General features: G+C 41.0%; 2 protein-coding genes across 3 annotated transcripts; both read right to left on the bottom strand.

Moving 5' to 3' along the window:
- Positions 1–158: 158 nt before the first annotated feature.
- Positions 159–5,300, bottom strand: pcid2 (PCI domain containing 2). Of its 2 annotated transcripts, XM_052057483.1 has the most exons (15): positions 5,163–5,300; positions 4,713–4,777; positions 4,542–4,631; positions 3,872–3,945; positions 3,726–3,791; positions 3,593–3,634; positions 3,243–3,297; positions 3,018–3,121; positions 2,078–2,153; positions 1,799–1,940; positions 1,615–1,715; positions 1,454–1,527; positions 609–734; positions 410–533; positions 159–334 (listed from the first exon to the last, which is right to left on the bottom strand). In XM_052057483.1, the coding sequence occupies exons 2-15, from the start codon at positions 4,746–4,748 to the stop codon at positions 245–247; spliced, it is 1,200 nt and encodes a 399-aa protein (XP_051913443.1). In that variant the 5' UTR covers positions 4,749–4,777; positions 5,163–5,300; the 3' UTR covers positions 159–244. The 2 variants fall into 2 exon arrangements, with proteins under 2 accessions (XP_051913443.1, XP_051913444.1); XM_052057484.1 differs by lacking the exons at positions 4,713–4,777; positions 5,163–5,300 and having other exon boundaries at positions 3,872–3,970.
- Positions 5,301–5,932: 632 nt separating this feature from the next.
- On the bottom strand, positions 5,933–17,033 carry LOC127595743 (T-box transcription factor TBX19-like). Its single transcript, XM_052057487.1, has 10 exons — positions 16,794–17,033; positions 16,525–16,671; positions 15,205–15,413; positions 11,206–11,482; positions 10,238–10,372; positions 9,540–9,601; positions 9,347–9,405; positions 8,475–8,606; positions 7,107–7,197; positions 5,933–6,975 (listed from the first exon to the last, which is right to left on the bottom strand). The coding sequence occupies exons 1-10, from the start codon at positions 16,797–16,799 to the stop codon at positions 6,942–6,944; spliced, it is 1,152 nt and encodes a 383-aa protein (XP_051913447.1). The 5' UTR covers positions 16,800–17,033; the 3' UTR covers positions 5,933–6,941.
- Positions 17,034–17,065: the final 32 nt, after the last annotated feature.

The raw sequence follows: 17,065 nt of genomic DNA, 5'->3' as shown, positions 1-17,065 counted from the left end.
AGAATGGAGTCTGGAATGGACTGCTTGTATATGACGACACAATCGGATAAGGTTTTGGTTTTTTTGGGCCGATATCGGACCGGTAACCGAATTTAATATCATATCGGGACACCCCTTAAACACAATAATGTTCAAGAATGAAGGAGTCACAGCGCACATACAAAGCAGCCACTTTCATTTCATGATGAACAGCATGTTACAAATAAAAATATATCTTTTGAGTTGAGTTTAAATTGAATGCAGCCTAGGAGACTGAAGACAACGGAGGGAAGGGATTCTGTTTGCTGACCACAAGCTTCTGGTGCTGATGTGAGATGTAACCTTTGATGTGACCCTGAGAGCAGAGAAACCGTGTCAGCATTCCTTCCCGCGTCCATCCGTGTCGACGTGTTCGCTCGTGTGCACTCACCATGTAGATGAGGTTAGCCAGGATACACTGCACCTCATCCACATCAACATCATCTACCCTCATCATCTTCAGAGCCACCAGGAATGTGTCCAAAGGCAACTGGTGGGTCTTCAGCAGCAGGTACCTGTACACAGATGACAAGAAGAGCTTAGCCGGACCCTCGGCTCACGTTGCTCTCATCAAGTCAGAAGATGCTCACACTTTCTTGAAGAGGTTCCGATAAGTGATGATCTTGAGCTTCTCCAGGATAAGAAAGATGCCACAGCGGATGAAGAAGGTCTCATGTTTGGACAGAGCCTCGTTCAGCAACAGCAGGTTCCCGTCACTGATACACGGACACGTACAAACACACACGCCAGAGATTCCAACATGGAATACACACCCTAATTGGTAAATGTATGAGACCACTTGTCACGAAAGTGAGAAGAGACAACACAGCATCATGAATTGCTTGAATGTGGATTCTTTTAATTCTAGTGATCTTTTTTCAACCCTCTGCCATTTTGAACAGTGATGTGCTTTTAAAAAGAAGCCCCATTTTTCAGACCCAGGTTTGAGCCGGCTCACTGGGCTTCTCTAGAAAGTCAACAATAAAGCTCACTTTTCTGTTCAAGAAGAGTAAATAATCCATTGGGGGTTTTTTTCTTAAATGGTAAATCCATGGAGGACAATGTGTATTTCAAATAATTCTTATTTCTACATCTACTTGTGTATTAACCACGAGAAACATGAGGAAAATATTTCCAGAATTTCCGATGCTGGTTGATTTCGAGCAGCTGTGGCATAAACATTAAATTGGCTGATGTTCTACTAAATTTGGATGAATGCCTTTGAGATTGTAAAACGTATCGTATTACATTTGCATGCATGCGTGCACACACGTGCACACACGCGTGCACACACACGCACACACGCGTGCACACGCACACACGCGTGCACACACACGCATACACGCGTGCACACACACGCACACACGCGTGCACACACACGCACACACGCGTGCACACACACGCACACACGCGTGCACACACACGCACACTCTACCTGACAGCTTTGGTGACTTGGGAGAACTGCAGAAGGTCATACTTCTCCAGGAGCTGAAGTGTCGGCATGTGGCCCTAAAACATTCGCAGGATTAGACCAGGTCTAGTTAGAGTTAAAATATGAGCGAAGTTCAAAGTTGTTCTATGGGCAAGCCGTCTGACCAGCAGCATCTTGACAGGCAGCAAGTAGATGAGAATCATTCTCTTGTTCTTCCGACTGGCGCGATGGCAGTGTTGGAAGGAATAGGACAGAAACTCCTCGGCTGCAGAGGGCGCAGACACAACAATTGTGCTCATACCACACGCTGATCTTCATTTGGTCTGATGACATCATAAACAAAGCTACCTGGTTTAAAATCACTGTCAAACATGGCCTTGCGGCCCACGTAGTATTTGTATGTGACCTTCTGGGCGGGACTGTAGTCATTCTTTAAGTTGGAGCTGTCGATAGCCCTGATGAGCGGCTTGCACAAATGCAGTTTATTGATCTGAATCCAAAATACACATTTGCATACGTGCAAACCATCAACATACTCAATCCAGTCAAAAATCGTCCACCTGCTTCAATTAGCGGAGAACAGGTCATCAGTATATCAATTAACCAAATATACAAAAGACTTGAGACCTTAAAATAGATCTTGAAGAGCTGGTTGCTTAGAAACATCATGCCCCACTTCTTTGAGTCGTCGATCCCGGCTCGACTGCAAAGGAAATAGTGAAGACAGCAATGTGATTCAGGCAGGACACGAGGGGCCATACCGAACAAGCTTTCAAACACATACTAACATCTAGCGTGGATACAGAAAGAAATTGCAGGTTTTTATAATATAGTCTAAAAAAAATGACACCAGAATAAATCATTTCAAAACCATTTCCGACATTGACATCTTTCACCTTTCCACCTCAATTTAATCCTTTAGGGGACAGCATTTACTACAGTGGACAGATTTATCATGTTATCAGGTTACAGGGTGTGTGAAAGGGTTAATTTGATTTAAAAAAAACAAGGTTTTTGAGAGTGGACGCAAAACTAATCAACTGAGATAAGACCTACACAAATATGCACAACCTTTTAAAATTAAGATGGGGCTGTGTTCAAAATTAACCAAATCACGCACAAACTAATGTTAATAAATGGAAGCCACGACGCACCAGCCGTCATTTAAAATCAACAACAAACGCGATGTAAATTCATGCTCCAGTTCCAGCAGAAGAACTAAGTTCCAAAGAATGATGCTGCCTCCACCATTCTTGGTAGGGTGAAACGGAGTGTGTGTATGTGTCAGGCATTCCTTTTGGAGGAATGCTATGGCCAAAAGATTCAACCTTAGTTTCACTAAACGATAACATTTCAAAACCACGTGGAAAAACGTTGTATGTTAATATGTGCTATTCATTATATATATCATTTTGTTAAACATGCTTATTTTCTAATGTCAACAACATATGCCATAACTACATAAGGAGCAGCAAGTTACAATGGATTACTTTATATATAAATAGCATGAATGTGTAACACAATGGAGAAAAGCGCTATACATTTGGTTCGATCTATTATGACTAACTTGTCACTGGCACAAATTCGAAAGCAGCTCATCAGTTGCTCGGCTGCTTTTTCCAGCATTTCACTCGGTTGACCTTTGCCCTTCTGTTGCAATTGCTGCTGTGCCTGAAACCACATACAGTAGACGTTCAGCCTTAATGAATGCCAGCTGAATCCATACATTGACGAGAACATTTTTAATCAACCCCCCAAAAATAAATCTCAGTACTTTGATGAACATTCTTACATTGTTGGCAAATATCCTGAGATCCAGAGTGACAGTGAACATCACAGGGAGCGCCCTAAATGACACAAAGACAGAAGAGAGAATGCTACTTTCTGAATGACGACCTTTTGCTTCCGGTGTTTATGCTAATCTGACCCCAAATATACAGAAATACTGAACAGGTTAGGTTCAACATTTACGAATGCAAGCCCTGACCATTTTCTGAGCAGATCAGGGATGGGGGTGTGTGGGGCGTACTCTATACACAATCCACACAACAAAATAATTGGTCAGGTTCATCTTTTTATAAACAGTTGACAATTGGGCTTTGATTAACATGGATGCAAAGGCCCACTCTGGATGCCACTTACCAGTTCTCCTCTTTGTGGGACTGAAACGCCCTCAAAAAGGATGTGAGAAGTCAAGGAGGCAACAGTGAGTGCTGACGTGGAGTGTACTCATAATTTATTATTGATTGAATGCGGATGGCATTATAAAGGATATTGGACGACAATGGTCTGGAACTTGTAGGCTTCTACAAAGTCGTGATTGGCAACTGCATATGTACATCTGGCAAACAAGAAATAGGGCAGTGAGAAACAGACTATGATCACTTCTCAATACACCATGAACACAATATCCCACTTCACCTGAGATGAGCAGCCACCATCTCGTCGTATGGTGGCTCCAGAACCTGTTGACATTTGTCCTCTGGATTGGCCAACTGAAACAGGCACACAAATCTAGATCTGAGCAACAATGGATGGACATCTATTTAAGGGTTATCACTCATGAATTAACCTTTTTTCTTTTTGCTTCGAATTGGGAACAAACATTTAAGATATGAGTATAATCTTTTAAGATATGAGTATAACATTTAAGATATGAGTATAATCAACTCACTTCACAACAAGCAGCCGTTTCACATATCATAAAAAAGAAGTCTTAAAGCAATTTATTGCCGCTCCCAGTTGAAGTTTATTTACAAAGTAAAAATAAAACAAAGAGAATTAAACATTGTACATTTAAACACATACCTTTACCTTGGGAAAGTCTGCTAGATTAATACCAACACCCAATAAAAATGACATAGGTTGGCTAACAAATAGCATCAATGTGTTACAAAAAGTGGGGAAAAAACATGTTGTGGATAGGCAGTATAACAATACTCACAGGCATAAATACTTTATCCCATGCAAAACATGACGAATAAAGATTACCATTATGGCATCTTACCGAGTCAGTTTGAAACTCTTCATCTGTGTCTCTACTGTACCTGTATCTGACTATGTATAGGTATTGAAGTGGGTGGGGCCACACCTGGAGCCGAGGGTTGGCTACGTGGGGGTGTTTAAAGGAAAGGAGCTCAGCGCAGACTGTCCCCTTCTGGTTTTCAATGGCTTCATATGCCTGCATGAGGACAAGAAGCCTGTTGAGCTGATGAACAATTATACTTTAGTCTATTGTCACGTTGATTACGTCAGACATCACCTGCTGCAGATACTGGTTGATGGTGATGTGAGCCATGATGTATTTGTCCCAACGGCAATTTCTCCCTACGAAGAATCACGTTTAAAAACGCAAACTATTAAAAGCAAAATTGTACGTACGATAAATCGTTGAAAGCGTAGCGAGGTGTGCACGGTGGGGCTACGGCAACCGCAACGAGATATGACAAACGGACAGCTCAGTCTGATTTTCTTGCGGTTGAAGCAGTTGAACACTTATTTTGCATGTACGCGAATTAATCAGAATATTGTAGAATATTGTAGAGAAAACGTTAAGAACGCGTCATCTTTTGCCACCCCCCCCCCTCATAAAAGTTGCAGCGAAATTAACACTTCAACTGACTGTTTCTAGTGGAATATAAACAAATTACACTCGGTTTTGATTTTCTAAATTCGATATTCATATGGACATTGACTATGTATAAGGACGTACCTTTGCTCCAACTTCGTATCCAACGAAATAAGCATTCGAATAAAGTGACAGTGAAATTTACATCCGGGTCCTAATTTTTTAACTTCAAATTAACTTCCGGTACAAAATTCTTCTTTCTTGCTCATGCTTGGCATACTAGATACATTTTGGCGCATTGCTGCCCCCTATCAGCCTACCCTTTTACATTAGCAAAACGTGAAAAATAATTCATACAAAGTGCGGGTAAATTATATTATTTAGGTCATCGAGCAAATGGAAGAACGTTTATTTGTTGTGTCTGTCACTTTATGTTCCCGGAAAAACATAAACAAAACCATATAAGTGCGATATAGTATGTGAATTAAAAGCAACAAAAATCAGAACTATACCATATTGTCACAAGAGGTGACAAAATGGTATATTGAAAAAATAAAGAGGCGTGCTGCGTTATACTGCACAGTGTCATTCACATATGAACAATGACTACATGACTATGATTGTGGTCTATGGTCTATTTTAGCCTTTCTTTACAGTTGTTCCTTCCCCTTAAAACCTTAAACTCGTTTTGCTCATCACTGTGACAAATGCACAAGAGCTTGAGCTGTATAAAGTTAAAAAAAAACCTTACACCAACAAACTGAGGACATTACATAAGTTATTGAATTTTATTAATCAATATGGATTAATACACACGAACATGGCAACGTGCTGTCAACAAGTCAAGTCAACAGTATTTATAGAGCACTTTCAAACAGCCATCGCTGCATACAAAGTGCTGTACATGGAGCGATTTAACATACACAATAAACAGTAATAATAAAACTAAATATAAATATAAAAATAAAATAAAACTGTGCATCAGCTAAACCAGTTTCAACAATCAAGGCAAACAGCACAATAAAAAAGAACACTTGATAAACAAATTTAGAGCAAACCTTTGTGGTCAAAGGCCTCATTTAATTTTTAAATCACAGAAATAGGCTAGCTCATTTGTAAATGGGGTAATAACAATGTTGTTAAAATGTCTGTCAAATACAAACAGGTTTATTTCAATAAATAATTCTAATGTTTATCATTACTTAAACGTGTAATCAAATAAATACAAACATTTACTTAAATAGATACATATATGCAACCACTGTTACAAGACTCGAAAATGCAATTGCTCAGTGAGCCAAATTATTATTGAGAAGAATACTTTACCCACCACTGATTTCAACCGATCAGATGCAACACCAACACTACCCACGTTAAAAGGGGACATATAATAGCTTAAATGGACTATTTAAATTGTTGCATCCAAAAGGTTGGGTCTGCGCAGTTCCTGCTCTCCCATTAAGTAGGAAATTTAGCAACCGAGTCTTCAACCTTTAGTTTTCTGCCTATTTTGTGCACTGTTGATGAAGTGCTGCTTACACGAATGAAAATATTTGTCTTTAAGGGTGCTTGGTTTTCTCTTTAGACTACTTTCATTACCAGGCCACCGAATCACACTTGGCAATTAATGTAGCAGTGTGCATGACATCACCAAATACACGTCCAAAATTATTTAAGATTTAATTGGTTGGGACTCCAGATACACAACTATTTGCATAAAAACTGGTACATGGTCAGAATTTCAATATGAACGTGAGTTTTTTATTATGAGTGAGGTTGGTTCATGATCGATAAGTCCATTCACAAATAATTAATATTTTACCACTGGTAAAAGGTGGATTTCGTTCAAGCAATAATGTGCCTTCTTAGAGAGACTGGGTGGGGCCAGGAGACCACCATGCTTCACCAGCTCGAGCAGTACTGTTAGGTTGCATGAGGTTCGCGCTGCTGATTGGTCCTTGGAGATCGACACAGGGCGAAGGAGAGAAGCTAATCTCACGGCAGCCAGTCGTCCATAGACAAGGATACTGGCTGAACACATACATGTTGATATGAAATTGAAATATGAAATAGTAGGCGGAGCCTCACCTGGAGCTGTGAGAAGCCATTGTTGAAGATGTGTGGCAGGTTGGGGGATGGGAAGCAGTGGAGCTCCACCCTTCGGATAACACCTGAACACCTTGACACATAGGTGAAAAAAACCAGTCTTAATTGTAAAATGTCAAGCAAGTCCCAAGTTATGATGGCAAAAATAAACCAAGTCAAGCAGGGTCCCCACTAAATTTCAAGTCGAGAGAGAGAGAGAGAGAGAGCGATAAATGCCTGATTTTTATTTCATGTACAGCACTTTGTGTGCAGCTCTCGCTGTTTTCAAAGTGCTCTGTAATTAAAGCTGACTTGAAAAGGACAATGAATTGGACTGCAGCGTTAAATCATGATAAACTGTTTCGTTTTTGAACATTATTAAATGAGGTTATTACTCCATTTAAAAAAAATGCAATATTATATAGCAGTGGTTCCCAACCGCCGGTCAGCGGACCGGTAGCGGTCCACAGGGCATTTGATACCGGGCCGCACAGAAAGAACTTGTCTTAATTCCATTTTATTTATTTTGGAATACGAAAGATGTATTTAAAAATTACCAGATTCTCCGTTACATCCGTCTGTGTCACGCTTGACACACGTCAAGCCACGCTTCTCCGTCACGTGACCGATTATGCTAAAAACAAAACACTTGGGCTCGCCAAATGAGTAAAAAAAAACAGCTGGAGATCGCAAAAGACGGCGACCTTGAAAGTACGTTTGAGACAACTGGATTAAAGTTATGGCTGAATACTCTGAGATCGCCATAATAGCACTGTTGCTATTTCCGACATCCTACCTGTGGGAGGCGGGGGTTTTCTGCAGCAACGGTGACTAAAACAAAATTACGAAGTAGGCTGGACATAAACCACACACTTGAGGTGTCATTGTCTCCTATTACCCCGAGATGGGACCGTCTGGTTGCAGAAAATCAAGCTCGGGACTGTGGTGAGTCGTCATTTTCATGCACTTTGAATTTGCGTTCTATTGTATTTTGAAGGCATTAAACATTACCATAGCGACCAGAGTGTTGCGGCCAGATTAGACACTCCTTGTGTTTATCATAATATTTTGAAAACACCACAGTTTTCATGCAGCTCATACCATATTATTTTGTTGAATTATTTTCGCCACACCTTATATGCCGGTACCTGAAAATATTGTCCGACATAAACCGGTCCGTGGGGCAAAAAAGGTTGGGGACCCCTGTCATATAGAGTGCTAGTTTCCCTTATGAAAAACCTAGCTTTTTTGTGGGCAGCGAGGCTGGAACGGATTAATGGCAATTCCATTTATCTCAATGGAGAAATATAATTTGAGACAAGTGTTTTGTGTTCTCACATCTATCTCAAGGCATCACTGTATTGTTGTTACCAGAAGGATGAGAGCAGTGCGCCAGGTCCTGATAGGGAGAGTGTCGCCGGGCATAACCATGGTGCCTGTATCCGTGTTGATGATGGGATGCAAGCATAAGTCTGTCGTCATAAGTAAAACCCCTGCCTCCACCTGGCGAACACAAAGACCAACCTGATGTGTTACGGCAGAAGTCACATTTCACCTTTGGTCCACACAAACTTGAATAACTTGAGAGACACCACACATGCTACAGTAGTGAGCGTGTGTTGTTGTTATTCATATCGTGTCTATGTACTTGGGATGAGTAGCACAATACAAGACACATGTCAAAGTTACTGTAAACCATTTATTTTTAAAGGTAATGTAAAATGAATTTGAAATGATAGTACTGCTATTAGATCAGATTTTGTGATATATTTACAGTTAAAAACTATTAATAGTGGTAATTATTAACACATTTGGGTGGTGGCAATTTCCTCACATTTTATTTACAGTGATTACTGAAAAAAGGAACAATCGCCGATTGCCTGCCCCCAATCTCAAAATAACCTGAAACCTGTTCATCTGCCCCAAGCACACGGCTTAGCTATAATTGCCTCTGAAACAAGAAAAACAATGTACGAAATGTCAAACTGTAAAATATGTCATATGTTGAAACGACAACTGCTCGAAAAGTGGTGTACTTTTGTTTGTGCTGTGATGGGCCAATGTATGTTTCTGTATGTCAAATATCAATCCTCAAACATTTATCAGTCAACCAGGATTGAATAAATAAAATGCAGTATAACGTAGAGTATTTGATCGGACAAAATTAAACAGAATAAAAATATATCAGTCGTATTCTCCAATATTGTTTTGTGCACACTTTCACAGTGAAATTAGAAACTCACACATTGGAATTCCAACATGACCCTCCTTTGGCTCTGCCAAGCCCTGCCCACATGGGTTCCTCGGTTCAGCAGAATGACAAAACAACTCTTGTTAAACATACAGTACGGCAAAATCCGACGTAATCCTGGGCGGAAATGATAAAAGTTCAAAAGATGATAACACAGGACAACATTGTTCACTCTCCTGTCTCACCTCTCTTTGGTATCCAGGAATCCTTTGGCAAAAGGATTATATTTGATCTTCAGAGCTGTGATCTGTATAGAAAACAAATTGCATTTCACCCTTTATATTGTTGGAGGGCTTATTAGTGACAGACTGAGCATACGTGTGAATGTTCCCCTCAAGCTGATTTACACAATTTGTGTGCAACGGTGCATGTGGTACATAGAGCAGACATCAGCAAACACAAACATGTTGGCAGCTCTGTTAACGTACTTTCACCTTTGTTTCAACAGACCATACCACATTTTTAGAAATGCATTTGCGAGTTTGTTTTGGTCTGAAGAAATGAAGGTTAATCTTTTCAGTCATAATTCAAAAAGGTGTTGTTTTTAACTCATTTTAAATTCATCATTTTAAATCAAAACAGAGCCGTGAGTGCGAATGAGCAGCTATGGTGTCAACCGTGAAGACGAGGGGAGCTACACCGGACTGTGGTCTGGAGGAGCATGGGTAGCCGTCAACGTCAAACACTCGGTCGCTGTGTCCTTGGTCCTTCGAAGGCTTGTATATAGCCTCTAATCTAGGTTAGCGGTCAATTTGTCCGTGAGCTCAAACACAACACTCTTAATAACCAAAATGTCCATTTCTTCGTAATGTCTCCCCTTTAAGATGACTTTGAAGAGGCCTTGAGGTTCCTGATGAGGTATCACACTCACAATATACTGTACCTCTTCGTTCTGGTAGGCGGTGACCGCGATGAACTGAGTCTCTTTGAAGGAAACGTCTGTAACTAGACGACGTTGCAAGCCAACACACACAATGTACAGATGAGGCTCATATTTATGAAGTGAGTTTAACATGATCTGGAAGACAAACACAAAAATACATGGATTTGTACAACGTGTATTCACAAACCAAAGCCTTTTTTTGTCAAAACACTTTTCCTTGAATAAGCCCCAAATACAGTAGTAAAAATGTCCAATTAACTATCTTGGCCCTTCAGGACAACGCAAAAGAACAATTTTCTTTCTGAGAGGTTGGCTTCAAACAGTGTGTGTGTGGGGGGGGGTCTATTTAAAGTGAGGGGCTCTCTGAATTTAGTTTACCTTCGCTCTCATCTCTCTTAGACATGATGGGTAAATTAATCCCCCAGAAAAAACATAATTACCATAATGCACAAATAAGACGAGCAATTATCCAATTACGGCCCAGTTTCAACACTGCATTACTGCCCTGTGTGTGGCTCTGTGTGTGTGTGTGTGTGTGTGTGTGTGAGGCCCCTGCGTGATGACTGGGAACTTGTACACAGGAAGCGCATTAAACCGCAGCCAACCAATTTAAATTTGTTTATGGCGTTCCCGTGGTTACGAGGGGGCAGCAGGTGGAGTGTATGAGAAGAGCCACTGAAGTGGACCACTTTCAAGTGGTCCGCTGTCTACCACTCCAGCACAACAACCGAACACGACAAATACACGCGCACACACACATAAATTATTATTACTCAGATTATTAACAGTTATTTAATGTTAGAATTATGCATACTGGTTAAAGTACTGACAAAAAGCAAGAAAGAACAAAACATGGCTCAGTATATTCAGTGGAATCATCAACAAGAGGAAAGTAGGAAGCAGACATACAGTACATATTGCTAAACACATAAAGTGCAACTTTGCGCATTACCACTATTTTCAGATACCTGTCCTTCTGTCTTGTGTTTGTTGTTTAGTTTGACCTTGTTAAAGGTTACCGCTGCCTTCATCCAATGAGCTCCAAAGTTGGGTGAGTCCGGGTGGATGTAGATTCCACCATGGTCCTGCCCCTTGCTGCGTCCCTCTGCCTGGGCGGCCACCAGCCACTCTCCTCTGACAAACTTCCAGCGGCAGCTGTCAGCCGGGATGAAGTCGAGCAGGAAGGAATACATTGAACCCGGGTCCAGACCTGACACGCTGACCTTCAGGAAAGGAAACATGCATCTAGGACAAGCACATGACAAACATTGTGTTGAATCTGAATGATGCTCATACCATAGTTCCAACAGACTACTCGCAAAATAGTGTGTGTGTGTGTGTGTGTGTGTGTGTGTGCTTGTGTGTGAGTGAGTGTATTTTAAACATACATGTACAGTACCGTTGATCAGTTGTTCTGGGTTGTCTTGGTCTCATGATGTCAAAATGTGAACAGCATTAGCAAGTCAACTGTTTGAACACCAAGTGAAGCATGAAATGCATTGGTCTATTCCTGTTCAGTTCCTTGTTAGACAACAACTTGTGCAAAAAGTATTCAAACATTCGACAGGTGAACACGTGCATTCAAAAGTTTACAAGAGGTGAAATTAAGTTCACCAGTCATACTTTTTTAGTTCATCCTGAAATTTAATCCGAAAGCCTCAACTTTTTAGTGTAGTTGTGAAGATATTTAATTACTGTTCAGGCAATGTTGAAATTAAATCACAACATTCTCTCCCATTGAGGATAAAAATAAGTTGAATGATGTCAATGTCATTCGTAAAAAAAAAAAAGTTCAATTGTGTAATCGACTTTAACTTGATGACAAGTAAGGAACATGCAGAGAGAAATTACTTAATGCTCTATTGAGATTTTTAGGGATATAGTATACTCATTATTATCCCTCAAGGGGAAATTCAATTCAGAATACAAAGTGCGGCCCGCGGGCCACATCCGGCCCGCGGTCAAATTTCATCCGGCCCTCGGCCTGTCATAAAATCAGTGCCGTCTGGCCCACAGGTTGGGCGCAATGGGACATGTGTTGCACGGAGTGAGGTCTCGTAGACTGGTGAGTGATGTTTCATAGAGTGCTACTTCCCTCGAGTGGCTAAATGAGTAATAGCATTCATTAAATGAGTAATAGCATTTAGACACTAGAGAGCAGTAGCACTCTACGAGACATCGCTCCGTGCACATATTAACCTCCCAGTTTAATAAAATGGCGACAATCAACAGAAAAAGGAAAGTCGACTGCAATGGACGACGATTCAAGGATGGATCGAAATTGGACTATTTTTTCATTGAAATACGCAACAACTCTGTCTGCCTCATTTGCCAAGAGACAGTGGCTGCTTTTGAAGATTATAATGTCAAGCGACATTCCCAAACAAGACACGCTGACATGTACGACATGATTACAGGCAAGGAACGTACAGAGAAATTGAAGCAGTTTGAAGCTCATTTAATCTCACAGCAGATTTTGCAAGAGCTTGAGAGTCAAACGAGAACGCCACACCGGCGAGTCAAACGAGAACGCCACAGCTGCGAGTTACGCGATAGCAACGCTGATCGCAAAACCTTCCAAAGGAGGTGAATTGATCAAAGACTGCATGATGACGATGGTGAAGAAAATATGCCCTGAGAAGCAGCAAGACTTTGCCAAAGTCTGCCTGGCACGTAACACTGTGGCACGCAGGATTGAAGCTCTCTCAGCGGACATCAAACGACAATTGGGAGGCCGAGGAAAAGAGTTTGATTTTTTTTTCGCTGGCTTGCGACAAAAGCACAGACGCCTCGGACACTGCTCAGTCACTTGTTTTTCTGAGGGGAGCGGACAATGAAATGAACGTGACTGAAAAACTACTGGACCTCCAGAGCCTGAAAACCCAAACAAGAGGAATGGACATATTCTCTTCTGTTTGCGCTGCCGTGAATGACATGAAACTCCCGTGGGGGACACGGCTAACGGACGATCACCTGCGTGACATTTTGCGCATCAATACTCAATGCTTTTGAGCCAGACCTGCCCTTTTGCTTCAATCCAGATCTCAATATCACCCGTCACATGAAGACAAGTCATTTGTCAGCTTGCAATAAGTCTGAAGAAATGTTTGTTAAGATCTACATCAGTCCTAAGTTTCATTCCAGAGTCAAATTTTAAAAGTTCAATCAACATTTATATTGACTGATATGTCATATTTCAAATGATCCCTGCAGTTGTGAATATGTGTATTACTTGTTCATTTCCCTGTTGTCAAAGGTTTTGTGAGTATTGAAAAGTCATGGTGATGTTTCAAATGTTGCAATTTGCACTCAGGAGACTTCTGTTTAAGAAAAAGTCAAGTGAATATTCAGTTGCATGTGATATACCTGTTTCAAAGGAACCAAAAGAAATTCATGAGATTGTTGAAATTAAAATAAAAATGGAAATGTGAAACACAGACTGGCTTACTAAAATTTGTTTAACAATATTGTTGTTCAATGTAAAGAATGTCATCCAAGGTCGCCCCCCCCTGACATTTTAACACATAAAATCTGGCGCCCTTGGCAAAAGGTTTGGACACCCCTGATTTAGACTTTGCTGCAGGCATGCATATGGTGCTCAAGCCAAGGCTTCATTCACAAGGAAATTCGGCGTTCTTTATATAATTAAAAGCACAACATTTAAAATAATTTAAAAACAAGACATTTATAATCAAAGGACAGAAATGAAAGATAACTTACTATTTACAAAAAAATGCAGCTCTGAAAGGCCCTTTTGCCCTGGATAACAAAATTGCCATATTTACTGGAACCAATTATTTTTTTTCGATCAACATAATTTCCGTCATTTGATATCTGACGGGCATTCATTTGAGTTTGTGAGAATTAAGCCAACTGCATTTCCACTGTTCGTACAAGCGCCCCTGCCTACCTCCTCCTGCTCCTCATCTCAGCTCTCATGCAGGGCTGAGCACCAATCGTCCGGCCAAGCCGGTCCCTTTCTGGCGCATGGCATCAGGCAGAATAGGGAATGACAACAGCAAAATTAACCACAACACTGAACATTATCGTGCCGCTGAAAACAATATGTGGCTATTCACCCAATGATTCCTCAAGACATACAGAGTGTAGGGTGGTGCCAAAATGCATGCAGTTACTACAAAGAGCATTCACGAATGACACAAACCATATAAACAGTACACGTGCGCATGAAATCCGTGGCAGACAGAGAATTTAAAGGCAATGTGATCCTTTTCTTCAGAAAGAATAAAAAGCATGAGCAGAAATATATGGGGGAAAAAAATGGAAGGTAGCATTCACAATAAAGTGTTGAAACACAACCCACTGATCAACGACACTTCACATGTACGTCGTGGTAATATGTTTCAGCTTGGCGCAAAGACAGGCTCAGACAGCAGTTATGAGGGACCCACCGGGGCTGCTGCACTCCCAGCCTCCCGAGTCCGGCACGGAGGGAAAACTACAACCCTCGGGAGCGGCGGGCAGTTGATTTTTTTTTGTTGTCGTTTTAATATTTGGAATATTCATGTCGGCGTAACAGTGGTTTCCATAATGTTTGGCAGCTCTGTGTTTTAACAAATAAACAACCATTTGCAGTTTTGTAAATTCTTTCACCTTAAGTTACTGTTTAGCCCAAGAAAAAAAACTGTGTGTGTGTATATATATATACATATATATATACACACACACACAGGTTTTTTTTTACAGTGATGTAAATTTTATCGTCTTCCATCGAATGGAAGTGCATGTAATGGTTCTTCCGGCAGTCGATCGCTGGCATAGATAAGATGAACAAAAATCCGTTCCAAGTAAATCAATAATTTTTGGACCAACTAAGTGAAATTCCCGTGGCACACCTGAAGATTTCTCACTGAGAACTCATGCAGTTGGAAATCACTGCTATCGAGCTTTTCATTCTTCCAATAGTTTGACTCATGCAAATGCTCAGATTTTAGAAGGTGACTCACCGGCCGCTTTTGGTGACTACCATTTCGTTGGTGATGTGCTGGAACTTCCGCCACAGCTCGGCGTCTTCCAGTGTGACCTGTAGCCCCCTTTCTGTGGGGTCACCCATCTCCCATCCGGCCTGAAGCTCATCCTCCACTGCGGTCAGCAGCCGCGATATGCGGTGCTTCGATGAGGTTTCCCTATCGTCCTGTTGCTCCTCCATCTTCATCTGCATGATACAATCGCGGGAGAGCACGATACCGCCGGTAAGCTTATATGCACATTCCATAGGTAAAGCTGTGTCTTTGGGCCTTCTACGAGCAAACTGTTCCTTTCAGGATTCCCTACAACATTTTTACAGGGCCTTCAATGGCCAGATTGATTTGGTGTCTTTTTATTGTCTGGCCAGATTGATTTGGTGTCTTTTTATTGTCTTGTTAAGCCACTTTTACTTACTGTCCATTAGACCAGCTAGTGATCAAACTCTTTTGAACTAAAAGTTGCCTTTTCAAGGCACATTAAAAAAACAAACACATGCAGCAGGTATTCCAAGACGAGATGATGATTGTATTTGATTTGGTTTCGAAGCACTTTGAATTGAATTGAATACAACTTTGTCAAATGTGCCGTACGTATGTGCAACATACAGCACAGATAAAATTTCTTCCCTCTCAACATAAAACCAGAGGGTGTGTTTTTTTGAGTGCCTGTGAGTCATCGCTGAAGAATGTTATCTACAGTTGAATAAAATGGACTAACTTTATTTGGATGCCTGGTGTTAATCATGATGGCCATTGGAACATAATACACTTTTATGGTTAAACGGACCACCACAATACAGTATATCGAATTTCCTGCAGTAATGGGGCTACTTTATGCCTCACGTGAGCTGGTCTGAAGCTAGCTCATTTGCCAGGTTTGGTCACCAATTTTCTCTCAAATTGACCTTCAGAATATCTGAACTGCGTGTGCTTTATATAAAGTACCAGTCAAGTTTGGGCAGGTTTTGTATGAAAAAGTGTGTTCAAACTTTTGACTGGTAGTGTAGTATATACTGTACATTATAATTTGAATCATCTTGGTACCCCATCCTCCCCAATTCCAAAATATCTTCTGCGCCCCTATTATGTACACAATACTGGATATTCACTCTATAGACAGCATAAGCAACCCAATATAAACGGAACGCGTTACCTTCAACTCATTTAATGATACCGATGACGTAAACACCTAAAGTATGTAGAAAATACATGATGACCACAATTGGATAAAATTGTAGTTCCAAAAAGAATTTCAAAAATTCTTGCAAAATTTAAACAGCCAGTAAAAGTCAGTCTTACCCGAGTGCAGAAAAAACTCCCAAGTGAGACGGAAAATGATGAGCGCTGACAAGTGTTATGGTGGAGATGTGAACGAGCGCAACGAGCGACAGAACACAATCGGACAGACAAAGCTCCTCCCTTGCCACTCTTACCCGAACTGGCGAGCTGTAAACACAACGCACCAACAATTACGTTGAATTACGTATGAATAAGAACACATCCATGTGGCTCAGTGAAGAAAATTCACATTCTAGAAGAGACTAAAAAATGAGAATTTGTCCTCCTACTTTCATGCCAGTGCCACTTGCTTAGATGGTCCAACATGATGAAAAAGACGACTTCCTCTGGAGAACGAGATTTGCTTTTCCTTTTCTAAAGGCAAGCGCCGACGGCACAGGCACACCAACATTTAAATGTCAGCCGAGAACATTGAAGGCAACCACGCACAAGTTAGCGGAAGCGTGAAACGGACAAGCGGTCAAAAATCTGGAAAGCTACGACACCTGATATGTGCATGTGTGTGATGTGTGTGTGATTTAATCAGCAGGCAGATTTAGCG

The sequence above is a fragment of the Hippocampus zosterae genome, chromosome 2, assembly GCF_025434085.1.
Source record: "Hippocampus zosterae strain Florida chromosome 2, ASM2543408v3, whole genome shotgun sequence".
Classification (NCBI taxonomy): domain Eukaryota; kingdom Metazoa; phylum Chordata; class Actinopteri; order Syngnathiformes; family Syngnathidae; genus Hippocampus; species Hippocampus zosterae.
This window is presented reverse-complemented; position numbering and strand designations above follow the sequence as displayed.